Source organism: Lichenostomus cassidix, chromosome 3 (assembly GCF_008360975.1).
Source record: "Lichenostomus cassidix isolate B80296 chromosome 3, HeHo_3.0, whole genome shotgun sequence".
Lineage (NCBI taxonomy): Eukaryota > Metazoa > Chordata > Aves > Passeriformes > Meliphagidae > Lichenostomus > Lichenostomus cassidix.
Window position 1 is genome coordinate 94,262,189 of NC_139483.1, and position 16,911 is coordinate 94,279,099.

At 36.1% G+C, this 16,911-nt stretch overlaps 1 protein-coding gene across 17 annotated transcripts in view; it reads right to left on the bottom strand.

Moving 5' to 3' along the window:
- The window catches only part of MYT1L (myelin transcription factor 1 like), a 311,356-nt gene that overhangs the window by 44,431 nt on the left and 250,014 nt on the right, over positions 1–16,911 (bottom strand). For 11 of the 17 annotated variants that reach the window (XM_085056760.1, XM_085056762.1, XM_085056764.1 and 8 more), the window contains 3 exons: positions 15,833–15,954; positions 15,407–15,469; positions 14,840–14,908 (listed from right to left, as the gene is read on the bottom strand). In XM_085056760.1, the coding sequence (XP_084912886.1) occupies positions 14,840–14,908; positions 15,407–15,469; positions 15,833–15,954 (254 nt within the window). The remainder of the gene's footprint in view (positions 1–14,839; positions 14,909–15,406; positions 15,470–15,832; positions 15,955–16,911) is intronic. The other 6 variants (XM_085056772.1, XM_085056770.1, XM_085056771.1 and 3 more) reach the window with 1 other exon arrangement.

Consider the following 16,911-nt stretch of genomic DNA (forward strand, 5'->3'; position numbering starts at 1 on the left):
AGCTCATATAACTGACCTAACATTTCTGTTTATGATTTAAATGGGAGTTTTAGCTCAAAATTAAATTAGGCTGAATGATGAGTACTTTGAAAATTCACTCTTTAAACTAGGTATTTTTTCCCCTGATAAGAAACGTACACTAGAGTCAGTAACCTGCTGGTTACCTTGAACACCTTAAAATTATCAATAGTGTAATTCTTGAATTTTCATCTCTATGCTGCTGCCTCTCCCATGCTCTGCTCTTTTGTACTTTGTATATCTTGTCCTAGGTAAGGAAATCGCCAAAGGTCTGATGGGCACAGCAGTATGACCTTGGATCTGTCACTTCCTGTGAGTTTCCTGGAGGTTTGGAATGACTTCAAAATCCATATATCTGCAATACTTAAAAAGGTCAGCATCACCACAAGAAAGGCTGAGAAAAGGTATCAGATTAGGATTGCCAAAAGCAGAGGAAAAAAGATTACCAGCTTTCATGTAGTCTGTGACCTTAACAATCCACTGAAGCTGTTGGTAAGAAATTGGGCACAAGCCAGCATTAGCCATTCCTTAGCTATTCTGTTTATGTGTTCCTTGTTCAACTTGTGCTTGCACAACCAACCAAGAGAAGGAGATGGGTGGATTAAATGTATGGGGGAAAGAAAAGGCTGAGTGGGAAGGATGGAAAGAATAAGAGCATGAAGAAAGTCCAATTTATATGTCCTTCTTCAAAATGGTGTATCTAATATTAGTATGATAGATCAAGATTACAAAATATTTCTAGACCTGTGTAATTAAGAATGAAGCAAGAGTCCTGCCTCTAATGCGAGTTCTCTCAGCCTAGCATTATGGCAAAGCCAAAAATCAACAGGATTGCATACATCTGTGACTTATCTGGGAAATATATCCTGGGCAGCCTAAGGGATGTTTGCAAAAAATGCCAAGCCCATTAAAATAATCCAAGTGACAAAAAATGTAGTGGGCTGGGATTTTCTTCACTATTAACAACCTTTTTGTTATACTCCTGTTTCAAAAGAGCAATTAAGATGATGATTTTCAGTGCACATTCAGAAAGGTAAGGTAAAAAACAATAGTTTGATGTAAAATGTGTTTAGGTGACTAATTGCATCTTAAGGCTGAGAGTTATTTTTGCTCCACATGCATTCACTGCACTGTGCTCATTAGCAACCTTGAAAAGTGCTATTGTAGCACGAAGTTCCTTATACTGGATGGACTTTATACATCTTCTGCATGTATGTGTTTCTCTCTGGAAACATATACCATCCACTAACAGAGGCAGGCTTACATTTGGATAAAGGGAGCAAACTCAAGAGTTTTGCTCTCCCAGACAGACAAAGCAGAGATACTACTTTCTATTTTGGGGTGAAGTGTCTACAGCAAAAGAGCAAAATACTCCAGTTTTCATTACATGGAAACAAGCAGCTTTTTCCCTCTAGGCCTAAAAACATTTGTCAGTGAAGAAATATGAAAATACTGAGTGTGAATTATATCAGACTGTGAGAGGCAGTCTGGTCTAGTAAGAAGGCTAATGAACAGTGCAGCTAAGGGAAATCCAGTTTTGTTACTAATTTGCTGTGTGACTTTATACTAATTCTTGAAAATTTCTCAAGCTTGCTCTAATTTTTGATGTGGCTGACTTAAGACACATGCTCCACACTGACTTTTAAGTAAAACCTCACTGTTGAGTGCTAACTTACCTCAGATATGCAGTAAACATATTTAATTCTTACTGAAGGGAAAAATCCCTAGTGAGAGTCTAATTATGAGCTTGTCTGAAAGGAGGACAGTTGGGCATTACCACAGTTACGCCCATCCCTACAAGTATTCCATCCTACTGCCTCGAGGTAGACTCCATTGGTAGACAGTGGGCAGACAAACCAGACATAAAGACTTAGGAGAGTACAATTACCATGAATCTGGTCAAACACTGGAATAGTTATGGGAACTCTAACCTTCGAGATACAACTTGACTGGACAGGTTCCTGAGCAACCTGTTTCAACTGGACTTGTTCTGAGCAGGAGCTTAGACTAGGTTACATTTGTATATCCCTGGCTACATGATTTTATAATTCAGTAACATATCTTAAAAGCTGTATCAGAGAGAATACTGTTTGGCCTCCTATTGGCAGTACAGATGCAGTCTTTAGTTAGAGACTCTATTACAGAAAGATCATGCACTATCATTCTGCTTGACTCCCGTCCCTTCTGCATAGTTCAAGTTCAACCATCAGCAAATTTATTGGTATAGTTTTATGTATTCAAGATATTTGTGTATTTCTTTCAATTTGTATATGTTCTTATCAACAATTGAAAGTGATGATTTTGAAGTCCAGCTTGCAGTTAATGAATGCTCAGAAATTCTCAGTGAGGCAGACGAAGTGGATCACAACAAACATCCTGATCATTGAGAGGGATTGTGTACCCGAGATAACACTCCCAGCTTCTACTCTGGGCATTCATCTGCCTCTGCTTTGGAGTTTTCTGCTCCTCCTGAAAGGATGCTGCAGCTGTCTGAGTAGCACTAAAAGAAACAATGGAGCTTTTGGTACAGTATTTAATCACCTGAAATGGGTGTCATTTCACCCTAACCTGTCAGACTGGATGAGGTAGGTTGCACATTATGAAAAAAAGGAGATATCCCTTCAGTCAGGGCAGGAAACTCTGATAAGACCATTAGGACTGTTTCAAGCTAAACTCATCATTTTTCTGTTGGAATCTGAGACTGTATTGAACAGCACTTAAGTAATAATTCCAGCTCCATACATATGTTCTAAGGTACCACTTAGTAGAGCACTTGAGAATGAATTGTGCTTTTCATTATCATGGGATATGCTCTGATGTCTTTTCTTACTTTGGCCCTCCTTACTTTCTTCTCAAAGTTAACAAAGGCAGAAAGTCCATGCTTTTGTACAATTTTCCCTTCTGCAACTCCCATAGGACAAGGCAGTGCAAGCTTGGTTTGTAGTGTAAACATCTCACAGAAGAGCTATATCAGGTTTGCAGTCTGAGAGCTGCAGGAATAGTTTCCCAAGCAGCTACGCAATGCAGAGAGGTTGGAGGTTCCAGCCCGGGATAAAGGGCCACGCAGGACAATGGCCCCGTGTGGCTGCATGCGGTGCTTGGGCTCTGCTGTACCCCAGGGCTCACAGCTCCCTCCAAGGGCAGAGTTAGAAAAACAGCTCTCAGTGACAGACTAACTTTGCCTTACATGATTTTCACAAGAAGGTTTCCCTCTGATTATTTTAGAGCCACACACTTCTTTTCCAAAACCACTTCCCATTTTAGTGTGCTTACAGTCAAATAATCCTGAGTATCTATTTACTGCTCCTTACTCTGATTCCTAATTGACTTGGTTAGTGTTGATACGGACCTTGTCTAAACTTTGATAAATACATTTCTTTTTCCAGGCTGGTGAAGAAGAGGCGTAACTTTCTATTACATAGTGAATGTTTACATCTTCTAGTCAAACTCTGACAAAATATTAAAAAAAAAAATCACTATCCTTGCAACCATTCCTGCTAATTGAAAGTCCATTGACAACAATTTGGAAGGATGTTACACGGGGCAGGAACCTAGCTGCAACACAAATTCTCATTGTTTTGATTAGCTCAGAGGCTGGGATCCTCAGCTATACACGCCATGGAAGAAGAACATGTTATTAACCTTCTTGCAGGAAGTAGGTATAGCGTAATTCCACTCAGCACCCATTCAGCCATAGGAAAAAACACTACTTTCAAGATGAATATAGGATCACAGGAAGGTCAGCTGTGGAATAAGTTATCCAGCAAACTACATCTTACAGAAATGTCTCCTACAGATTGCCGTTTCCCAGTACTTATTGTTGTCAACTGTATCTTTTGCACAGAATGTAAACCATTGGCAGTGTCTTTAAAAACAGGCAATTTCCCCTTTTTATGGTGGGGGAAGTTTGTAAGAAAAAAACACCCCTTGGATAAATATCTTATTCATTACATTTACTTTACCTTTGAATGGAAGTATCTTCATTGACATGAACAGACAAAAAGGAGCTTTTCTTAGCCTTAAAGACAATTTCACTACCTTTTGAATTTTAAGATGGAATAAAAATATTTTTGAGATTGTTCTTGATTATTTAAGACCTTATATGAAGATATAAACACATCTGGTCTGTGGTACATTAACATTCACAATAATTTTTCAAAAATTGGAGATACGCGGTCCTGACTTGTTTACGTATTACGATTTGTGAATCAGCAGCGTTTACTCTGGCTTCAGTAGAGTTAACAAAAAAATTTGTAAAAATGGAATTAAAATCAGATAAATTATTATTAAACATAGTATTCTGGATAATAGTTTTGCATACAAGCTTTGCAGAAAATTACTTCTCATTTGCATTGAATATCAATAATGTTTAATTTACAGAGGCTTATTGTATCAAATAGATTTCCAACAAAAGTTAAGAATAACTTAAAATTAAGAATTCCTTAACAATACTTGACTAATTAAACTTTAAAACACTCTTTTCTTTAAAAACAAATATTGATAGGACTCTGTCAATGACAGTATAAATCTGAAAGTGGTTTAGTCAAGTGGAAGAAGTGCAAACTCTACATGGATTTTGGCCTTGTAATATTTTTCTCACTCCATTAAAATACATGCTGCTTGGGGAAAGCTTTTCACAGCTGCAGAACATAATCTTGGATCCAAAGCCAGCTAAAGACAGTGGGCGGTGTTCTACTGACATGACTGCCCAGGGACATCGTGGATGCCCCATCCTTGGAGGTATCTAAGGCCAGGCTGGATGGGGCTTTTGAGTAACCTGGTCTAGTGAAAGGTGTCCCTGTCCATGGCAGGGGGGTTGGAACTAGGTGATCTTCAAAGTCCCTTCCAACCCAGCCCTTTCTGTGATTCTATGATTCTATTACTTAAAATTCTTTTGGATTAAGTCTCAGTAAGGAATTAGTACCACCGAGGGACTTTTTCTGTGAGTGGGAGTACTGAGGATTAAACCTTAGTTGGCTTAAAAAGGTAAAGAAAAAAAATTATTAATAATTTCCTTCTTTCAGATTCTTCACACTCAAGTCACAAAAGTTGTATTTGGTGTTATTCAAAAGCAAGGACCTTGCCCCTTCTTCATTATACCTACACTTATGGAAAATACTTACGCTTTCCTGACAGATGTTTCTTGATTAGTGCATCAGAGGAAAACAAACCACCACCTACAATGGTTCCTGGAGAAGCCTTGAGGAGAAACCCATAATCTATAATTTTTAAAAATTTTTCAGTTATTTTCATATAAATTTTTATAATATTCCTGGGGGGGGGGTCTGTCTTTTTTTACAACTCTTATTCATTGGGAGCAAAACCAGTGATTTTTCTCTGCAGGGTCCAGCATGTCTCTGCAGTGTCCAACATAACCACATTTACAGCTTTAAATTAAAACTTATTTGCAAAATTCCCAAAAGTTACTGAATTCACTTCCCAGTAAAGAATAACTCTGGAATTTAAAAGAAAAAATACAAATATTCGTAAGAAATAATTATTTTTCTTAGATTTTTTTTTACCTGTTGTCTGACATCACATCTGATTCATTACTGACCTAGGGATTCCTATTATAGAGTCAAAAATAAATGTTTTATACCTATGAAACTCTGAATTCAGCATTCATTAGATTGTATTTAATGCAGGGTCATTTTATTTCTTTTAGCTGTCATTAGCTTATGCAAGAAAACAAAAAAACATATGCTCATTTTTTTACTGGTAAAATGATTAAGTAGTGATTTTGTAATTCTTCTTTAGAATACTTCTTATGTGCACCATGTATTCAAGGAAAGTGCCAAACTGGCCTAGAAAAAATAGTTCTCTACCTGTAAAAAAGAAAGTCTGTGACTTGGTTTTTTTATAAAATGCATCTGTATGTTTTGATTCTTTTCCTATTTAATACAGATGAAAAATACTTGTGTATCTAATCTCTTTTGAATAAATTATAGCTCTTTTGACTGATCATATGCTTTCATAATGATGTCCCCATTAATTTACAGTCTGAAAATTTGGAAACTAGGTTCTGTTCATCTTAGTGTACTTTTAACTCTGAAGCCTGAAGAAGGCATTTTAAATATCACTCTGATTGACTACTTTACAGTTCATTATTTAAATAAAATGATGTCAATATTATATCTCTGGAAACTACATGTTAAATATAATTTATTTAAACTCATTTTTTGAAGGGTCTGTCGTTTTTCCTTTTTTTTTCCCCACGGTCCAAAATATAATACCTAATAATAGTCATGTGCTTATATGTCAGTCCTCCTCTGCCGCCTTATTGCAGAAAACATATACTGCTGAAGCTGAGTACAGTGTAAGCACAGTCAAGCATACAAAAATAACGATGGCCAGTGTTAAAATACTCCTCAAAATTTAAGGTTGTTTCATACAAATGAAGACATGCTGAAAGAGCACATTGCTGTTATCTGTGGAAGAAGAGAAATCAACAGACTTTGAAGCAGTGGAAATTTTGTGTGTGTTAGGGTAGAAGAGCAGTTTTTACATGCAGATGAGCAAATGTAAATTCCACTTAGTGGGAATACAAAAATATTGTAAAAGATTATGACGAGGTGCTTATGAGGGATATGGGATATTTTAGAGATATAAAACATTGATATAGATACTACAGTGCTGCAAAAAATGTGTGCCACATACAGTCCCAATAGCACTGAGATAAAAGGAAAGGGATGAACTTAACCACATGGCAAAATCAGATGTTACTGTGTAGATACAGACACCACATAATCCAGTTAGCAACTGCCCATTTTAAGAAACTAAACAATGCAAGGAATTTTTTAACTTCAAAAAATTTAAATAAGGCAATCAAACATGAATGCTAACCCAAGAGAGTAGCTGAGGGCACCTGCCCAGATCATCACAGTTGTATCTTAGTGTAACTCCACCAAAGGCAGTGGAGCTATGCTAATTTACACCAACTGAGGATCGGGACAATCATGTTTAGGACTTCAAGCGACAAAATTACTTTTGTTTTGGGGTATATATTAAAGGGTTTTGGCAAGTCTGACCAAACACAGAAAGTGCAAAACACTTCATTTTTAATTCCCCTTTTAGCAAGTGTATAGTTTATGCAACTTCCCATGGGGATCACCTCAGCACTTGGGATATACCACAGCATCATGTTGCAGATCTTTGCAGATCTGGATGGAATGAGCAATTGGTTATGATCTGTTGATTTGAAGCAAAAATGATCAACATCACAATGGGAGTTTGCACAATTACCAGATTGTGCCAAAGAAAAGACCCTTGAATTGATTACAAGCAAATGCCAGGCTGAATGAGATTAATTATGTAGGACAAGTTCAATGACAAAGAAGTATGACCAAACCCAAGGAAGACAGAGGCAACTGTACAAATGGAAAAACTCCAAGACAAGAAGGCCTTAAAGAGATTCATTGGGCATATTAACATATCTAAACAAATTCATTTATAATTAATCACAATTAAGTGCTCCTCTCAGAATAGTTGCTTAGAAACTGCACAGAATGGCACTAATGACTGACAAGAGAAAAGTTTCAAAAATTAAAATAAACCATCAAACAAACATTCACACTGAAATATCTGGTGATTAGTGAAGAGCTAGGAACTAAGAAGTGTATCTTCAAAACTGCCTAAGTTGTTATTGCAGACACTGAATTCCACTTTCAAAGTTAGGCATATAGAAGTTGCAGGGATGTGGATGCCCAGCACTTACATTCCTTCTAAAAACAAAGTTTAGGCTCGCTAAGCCATACAGGCTGCTTTGAAAAAATTACTCTAATTCAGTGAATATTCATCTGAATTGAGACTATTTTGGTAAAAACTGAGTGGCAAACGGTTTTAAATACTGATTCAAATCCAAACAGTAAAAAAATACAAGCTACTGTTATCTTTTGTTTTAAATAATTAAGTACATAAGGAAAGAGGCCATGAACTGTCTGGTTGTTGTAGATACCACTATGCCAAACAAGCCTCTAATTTCAGAGCATTTCATAGTATTGACAACTTACTAAGGCCCTGATTCTGCAAGGTGCTTCATGCAAACAATTTTGTGCCTGCATGGAACATTTCACAGCATCAGAGATACTGATATGCAGATGGCTTTTAAGGAGCTTTTTAGAGAGTACATGCTTTTAAGACTACCTCTGAGTAATGAAAACAATGATGAAGGGTCTTATGTAAACAAAACTCAAGTGTTTTCCATTTCGGAGACAAAAGTTGACAAACTTAAGTGAGAAAAATGGAATGACTCAACCTTACCAGAGTCTGAATGAGATATTCTAACAGAGAAAAAGCCCAGCCACTTCCATATGTAAAACTTATTGCGACTACAGAGATGAGGTTGCTGCAGATGATGGGTTTCTATACAAAGGACATTATCATAACACCACACAACATGAGGTTGGAAATGCTAGGTATAACCTACAGTGCCCATTTGAGTATTGAGAAGTGCAGGAACAGAGCCCAAGGTGTTCTGTTCTGGCCAGGCATGCATGCTGCCATCAAAGATAAGGTATCCAAGTGGAAATCTGCAATAAATACAGGAAACAAAAATGCAAAAAAAACCCACTGAAACCACATGAGATTCCTAATTTCACTTGGCCCAAGGATTGTTGAGCAAAATGGGAAAGATTATTCCTTACAGATGAACTAATAATTGGGGATCTATGTTCCTTGGTTTCGATTTTAATAATTTAAATTAGACTTGCACGCTAACTTGCAATTTAAGAACACATTAAAAACTACAGTTTGTTCAGCTTGTTTTACCACAACATTGCAGGTAAGTTAATAAAACACTATCACTTACAAACGGCTCACTTTATCAATTTTTAGCATTCCTCCAAATACATCACATCTGGTCCTTGCAATCACATTTCCTATACAAAACTTAGCTAAAACATCAAGGAATTTCAAAAAGTGTCTGCAGATTCAAAGGATACATACTTAGCATCAAAGGAGTATTTCACCTTAACACAAGATTATTTACTAGGCTCAACAACCTCAGTATTCAAGAAAAACTGTAATGACAACTTCTATTAAGTTTCCATGTAAAAAAAAAAAGGCATAAAAAGAGGAGTAAAAAAGTGATAATAAGAATGGAAATGGTTGTTTCTCTTGCAACAAAGAGTAATTTTCTAAGATAAAAGTGAGTGAAAACTATATAATGGGTCTCAGTCTTGCTGCCTTCCTATAGGAGGACAGATGTAATCTCAACAGGAAAAGGGAAAGGGAAGGTAGGAAAGGGAAGGCAAGGCAAGGGAAAATACTTCTTTGCAGATGAAACAAAAAATGTACACCCGGGAACTGAACATCAGAAACACCTCAAGTGGAAAACACAGGATGTAGGTGGAGAACTCACTCCAGCAGGTAAACAGATTTCTGCAGAAATAAGTGGTTTGAGTACATAAAGTGACTGCATATTGGGAGAGCTATCAAGGTTTAAAATAGTATAGGCCCTGGTCAATGTCCAAGAATAATGTTGTTACCTATCTAAAGAGGGAAATGTTTCTGTGGTGTTTTACTAATATATTCTATCAATTTTTGTCTCTGCATTTAAAATTTATATTTGGAGAAGGCTTATTTATTTGCCAGATGACTAAAGCAAGGAGGAAAATACTACCCTTTTCCAGTAATGCTTTATTTTATATAATCATTAGAATAAAACCAACAGAAGCTTTTCCATTTTGGGGAGGGTATCCCTTCTTCCCAGTTCTTGCCAAGCAAATTGCAGTAAAATCCCATCAATAAAAAAGAAATAATAGATAATATATTAATATGGAAGAGTTTCCCTAGAAGTAGGAGGTAAGGCTATCCTTTCTATTAAGAAAAAACTGTACTGCATGGAGTTGCTTTTCTAGAAGAGTCATGGCTAACGGGGAGAGCTTCAGAGAAGTTCCCTTTTCTATGTGAACACTGCTAGGATGGCACATCTGGGAACAGGGAGACAAGAGTGAAAGGAAGTTAAGAGAAAGAGTAAAAGATCACCAAGAATATGGAAATTAAGGCAGAGTGACATGGAAAAAATGGAGGCACAGAAATTCCAACTCTTACTTTATTGTGAAGAACATGAGAAAACAGACTGAACTCCCCACTTTGAATTAAGATGTGGAAAACAAAAGCTCTCAGATTTCATTGTAGGGAGGGAAAGAAGACTGTATGCCTCCCTGTAAGTGCCATAGGAAATACCAAAAGACATCCACCACAGAAAACAAAAAAAAATCCACACAGGTGTTTTGGGACTGAAGGACTAAGCATACTACAACAGTATCAGAGAAGTATCCAAACTTGTAGGCACCTGGTTGAACTGCAAAACTTTCTGAGGTTCAGATTCTTCAGAATAAGCAATAACGGGATTTTCTGGCAGAAAATTGACCCAAGGGAACAAGAGTAGATGTTGACAATGTGATATTTAGTTCCACAGCAGACCAAGCTAATACTTAGTTACCTATGGCCCTTGAAAAATTGTGATTATTTTTACATCAAAGTAGCCCTAAGTAGAATTAAGTCTGTCACTCTCTGGTACCTGGGTTCTCAGGTTACCACACTGACAGGGCACCAAGAAGAAATTCTCTCAGTCAGCAAGCTGTGTTTTAGCTGGGATTGATTTACTGATGAACAAAATGTCTCCTCTTAAAAACAATAATTAAGTTTAGCTTTGGATTGTTACGGGGTTTTTAAAAAAATTTGTTTTGAATAAGATATAAAGTGCTTCAAAACGTTGTTTTTAACTGTATTTATAATTCCACAATGGGATTACAGTTTTGAAGTAATTGTAAATGTTAGAAAAACCTGCTATGATAAGCAATAAATATGAAAACTGATAAGAAAAAGCCCATGGGTAAGATTACATGGAATTTAATTTATGAATACTTTAATATTGGTAGCTGTCACTGGGTGGGCTGTTAACTGCTTTCCTGTCATAGTTAACTTTACTCATCCATATAATGTTCCCAGGTCCTTTAAAAATTAGTTGCTTCTCAAAAGTACTAACCAAAATCTCAATATTGGAAATGTTTGGATCCTTGACAGATACTCATTTCTTCAGACAACCTTAAAAAGCTGTCAACCTCTTTTTTTTCCCCTTTTTTTTTCCTCTTTTTTTTTTTTTTCCCCCAGCAAAAGTATCTGAGAATTAAAGCAGAAGATATTCTTCTGTTATTTGGAAATCACTGACTGGGCTGTAACTGCTTTAGTCTGCTGATAAACTATGCACAAAGGCTCTCACTTTTCCACTTGAGCTTTGGGCAAAAATGAAATTTTGTGCAATCTGCATGGTAAACCTGAGCAAGAACCCTTACAGATGAGAAGCATGGGTGGTAAGGAATAATTATGCTGACCCTGGAACAATTTAATTTAAAGTCGCAACATTATTATTCTGAGAGTCAGGAAATGTGAGTAATGGAATCTTGGAGTCACAATTTCCAAAAGGCAATACAGTAAGCATGACTGTTAAGCAAAATAAACATTTCTCTAACCTTTTAGGATTCTTATATTATTTTGATCATGAATATTATCTGACTGATATTATTAATGAATAATATTTGAAGTGCCTGCTATTTTATATTTTAGTTGGGACACAAAAAAAAAATCAGTTTGTTAGCAAAATTCCAATTAGCATTAAATCCTTACAAACTATGCAGTCCAGAAATATGATTCATATGCTACACTATCAATTCTTCTACCACACTATCAACTGTTCCCTGTACCCTACACATTAAATGAGTATTTGCCAAGAATTTTACAGAGGTTGAAATCTTTATGGATGAATGGAAAAAAAACTACACTGAAAATCTGAACAAGGAATAAAAGATGAAGATATGAGAACAGTACAGATTGGTAGGGATAGGACAGAAGGGATCTCAGCTTGGGATACAGGCAAAAAATGTGTATACATTTCCCTCTACAGTCTGGGGCAGGAGCCAAGGTTACTGATTCTCACTACTCTTCTGCTGTCAGCAAATATGTGTGAAACATCCCAGCAATGTTTCCCATCCCCTCCTGGTGCTCAGTCCATGCAGATCACTAAACCTTCTCCTGCTGTTGGCTAAAACAGCAGCCCAAGCTATACAGCAGATTCCAAAATTTCCCATGGTGACTGGTGGCCTGACAGAAGGCCAGTAGTATCCCATATTATGTAATTTCTGTTTCTTTCCAGCTTGCTCATTTTAGAAACAAGGAAATTACACTCCCAGACCTCACACACAGAAATATAACAGATGGAAATGAAGTACTTCACAGTTCAAAAATTTCAAAATCAAATTTGCTTATGTAGCTTTGGTTTAGCTGCTTTGTGCATGCACTTTACATTTACATGATCACATCTTCTTCCATCTTAAGCAAAGAACAAGAGTATAAATGAGAGCTGTGTAAAGGATGCTGCCATCCATAGGACTCCTACTTCCCTGCTTTCAAATATACATGAGAAATGCTAAGATGCTTTATTTCTGTCTCTGTACCAACTTCACAGGATGTAGAGACAGAGGACAATAAAAATATAAATGTGATGGAGGCAGGAGATGGGCTGATCAGACAAGGGAGCTTGAGACAGGGAACAATGTAGAAAGAATGATGAAGAAAAACAGGACAGAATAAATGGGCCAAGTGGAAGCTGGGACTGATCCGAGTTTTGGGATAGGAGAAAGGACAGTGTGGCTGCTCTGGAAGAGGTCTCCTGCTTTTTCTGTTGAGTTCATCCCTTTTCACAAATGGTCAATTATATTCCATAGATCTGCTGCATTCCCACAACTCCAAGCAAATTCAAGGGTTTGAACCTATACAGCTCTCTATAATGTGAAGAACTGACAAATTGAGTCCTAAAAGTATCCAACTGAGCAATCAAAATTATATGCCTACTTTTTCTGGTTTAAGATGGGGATAATACCAATACTGACTTACTTCAGAATATAACTGCAGATTAAAATAAACTAATTCTTTTATAACTAAATTAATTAGGAAACACTCGGATGAGATGGTAATGACAAATGTGTGAGCGAATTAATATTTATATCTTCAGAGTGCAGTTTGAGAAAACTGTAGTGAATAACAGACAGGGCCTCACATGGGATAATGAGGAAAAGAGAAGAAATTAATTATTTGCTTATGCAGTGATTGCTATCTACCCTGTGCAGTGATTTACTTTGTTATCCTGTGGAAAAATATATGGTCATAAATTGAAGAATTGCCATATAGTACAAGTACAAAAGAGAACTGAATTAAGTAAGCCTGCTTAAAATTATGTCATTTTCAAACTTAACAGAGTTTAATGCATTCAATAGGTATAATGGTAACTGCTAAATTAATAATTTATGCTAATAAATAATAAATTATATATTTTCAACCTAATTATCTTGTTCTTATTGTTTAAGCAAAACTTGAAATAAGTAGAGAGAGTGGCATGACATAGAAGTGGGGTCTCAAGTTTAAGTGGTTTGGGTTTTTTTCTTTCTGGACTCTACCAGGCAGTCTTGACTGCAGATGTTTGAGAAAGGCAGAGGAGATGGGGTAATTCAGAAAAACCTTCCTAAGATAAGTAGAAACTTTATAAAGGGATAAAGCAGCAAAGTATGTGCTTAAAATATTCATGCTGCTTCAAGAGTCTTGACCGTGTTTTGCTTATGCATTTCCATTTCCTCAAACTTCTACCACTTGACCCATCCCAAGCCAAAACCCAGGTCAACATCTGAGTTTCTTTCGGGTGCCCATGTCTTTCTCTGCTCATACTTAAATGTTTTCCCTGATCTCATTTGCATCCCCTTTTGCATAACACATATTCTTCTGGCAGCATATACCAGCATGATCTAAACTAATAGTTTCAAAACATTATTTTTGACTTTGTGGGAAATCAAATGTAAACTTTGCATGTATTGTTTACATTTACCAACTAAATTAGATAAAACTAGACAGCAATCTTATTCCAGCAGTTTTCTCATGCTTGCTTTCTTATTTTTCCCTTGGTTTACATCAAGAGTTTTTTTTTTAATCAGTGTATCTATTGAACTCAAGAAATGTATTGTAAAGACAGAATACTGCCAAACACGGCAGCATAAAGTATCCATTCATACTCTCCCTACCAAATTTTCCTCATTTCTTGTGAAATCTTTCTACGTTAATCAAATTACCAACTCAGGAGTACCACCCTGACATAGCACTAATAAATGCTATAGTTCTTGCACACAGAGAGCTGCAGTAGAGCATATGTGCAGGAAGACAGAGCAAAGCTAAGTCTCATGATTCTCTAATGTTCATTGCTCACAACTGTTACTCCAAAGAACTAAAAGGAATTGTAAAGAACTAATTTTAAACAGGGGATAACTAAGTAAACATTAAAAAACATAGTCACATGAGAAAATGCATTAGGCTGGTAGCAATGATACGAACCTGGGGAAAATGTTGCAAGCATTTGGGAAAAACAAATCGTTTTCCCTCCAACTGTGTCTGAGAAACTGCAGCGCTTTTCTACTGCTTGTGTAATCAGAAGTGTTTCATCAGTTTAACTGTATGGGAATTTTCTGTTCAAACTAGCAAACTCAAAAGTTCAGAAAAAAATTGAATAGGAATTCAAACATTAAGGTGAAATTCCAGAAGTTCTGTCTTTTGTCCATCCCTATCACCTAACGGATACACAAAAGGACATACTAGGTCAACAGACTTATGTATAGACCCCCCTGTATGGAATTTCTACAGACTTCAATGCATGTTGCAAGCAGGATCAGCCCCTCCTGCAGCTGCTCTCCAGACAGCATTTCTAAATTCTGATCCAACTATACACAATATGCAGTCAAATAAATATTTGTAAAGAAAATATTTGTTCTTTATATCTTACTTGAGTTCTTGTGAGCTTGTGGCCAGCATACTTCGAATGCTTTTGTCAGCCAAGGGACAGCCAGATAAACTGTAAGACATGGTAGGACATACAAGTATGTTAATCTTCTCATTAACCGAATACTCCCAAACAAACACAACATAAAAATTAAAAAGTAAAAGTTTGTAATGCAGAAAAGCGATGGGGCAAGTGCTGTAATATTGAATTCTGTAATATAGTTAACCCTCTGAATATATTTAGTTATCAACATTACTTCCAAAATTACATACTGGAAATGTTCTTGTTTGTTTGATTGTTTCTCTATGAACTAGAAAAATATAACAAAATATATTGGAGATTCCTGGGTTAACTACTTAAATGCTTAAGAATACTTTGGAAATTTTAGTAATCTATTTAAAAATAAAAGACGTTTATACAACACACAAATTAGCATGCTTTTAAGATCAACATATATTACTCAAAGGGTTAACACATAGTTCAACGTTTTACTTTGACAGCATTGTTGAGGTAAGCTGAAAACAATAAATTGAAAAGACAGAATCCACCATGAAAAAAATGAAGTCACACCTTCTATGTGAGGCGTAATTACCAGTCACATGACCACTCCCATCACACCCTGGTGTTGGACATCTGCCACCAAACAAAAACAAAAACAGCCAAAATAGTAAGTATGTTTAAAAAAAAAACTTTTAAAAGTTTCATTGTTTCCAGTTTAGCTGCAATGACTGCAAGGGGTTTTAAGCATCCTAATCGAAAAGCTGCAAAATGAACAGGTTTAAATGAAAATGGCGTCTCAATACAATATAGCATCATTAAGAACAAGCAAATACACATTAGCTTATCACTTTACTTAACTGGCAGTTTGAAACATTTATATGCTGCAAATGTTGCATGCTCATACTGCAAGGCGTATATGTATTCGTTGGTTTAAAAAAAGACAAAGAGAGAAAAAGTTAAAAGGAGATAAATAATTTCACCTCACATTATGCTTACGTTATTAAATCCTTTTTGCTCTCTTTGCATTGAGGGTATTTGGGTTTAGGACTTGGGATTGTAACTTCACCAGGATACCTTCTTTCTTCAAGTGCCTCTTGGAAAGGATCCAAATCTTCCGGCTACAGGCAAATATATACACATTAATTTCAGCTAGATAAGGTCACAACTTACATAAAATAATGCAAAGCAGAGTCATCAGATGGTATCTCCTTCTTAGCCTATTCTGACAGAGAAAATTATTGAAATTATTTTACATTTTTTCACCTACTAAACTTTTGAATAATATTTGAATATTTTGAAGACTTCACAATATGTGTAATATATAGTTTATTTAACTAGAAAAAAAATTAAGGACAAACTCCAGGTTTTTTTATAGCTGTCGCATTATTTTTATCTAAAGACTCAGGTTTTTTCCTTAAAGTCACTGCACACAGAGGAAAGGCTAAAAGAATGACTAAAACAGTATCTTATGCATCAAAAAGCCATTAAATAGCATTTTTAAGGATTTAGAACATCTCAAAGATGAAAGAGGCACAATCTTAACATTTACACACAGAATCTCAGCCTGGGACAAATCTCAATGGATCTGTCTAGCAAGACAGAATGATATAATTTGTAATTAACTTCACTGATGTATTCAGAAATTCAAACCCATCTATTTTGGGAATGCAGTGGCTGAATGCAGGGATTCAGGGATTCCTGCAGATGGTGCTATAAACAACACAGTAGAAGTAGGGAGTTCTTACTGCTTTACCTCACATTTCCTTGATAGTGACAGATTTCCTGCCAACTTCAGGGAAATTAGTAGCAAAACTGTATCACCAAAGCTAGAATGCATTCAAGATAGCTAGTGAAAATTCCAATTTGCTATATATTTCAAAGATACTGAGAATAGTTTTATGGTTTAATTAAAACTGGCAAGAGATGTCCTACACACAAATGATGAGCCTAATTTTCTGCTATAAACCAAGAAAAATCAATCTCTAGAAGTCTTCAAACAGCTAAACGGAATTGAGTGCAGGATTTTAAGCTGCAGGATGGATAAGGGTTAAAACCTGACAGAAAAAAGCAGTGGC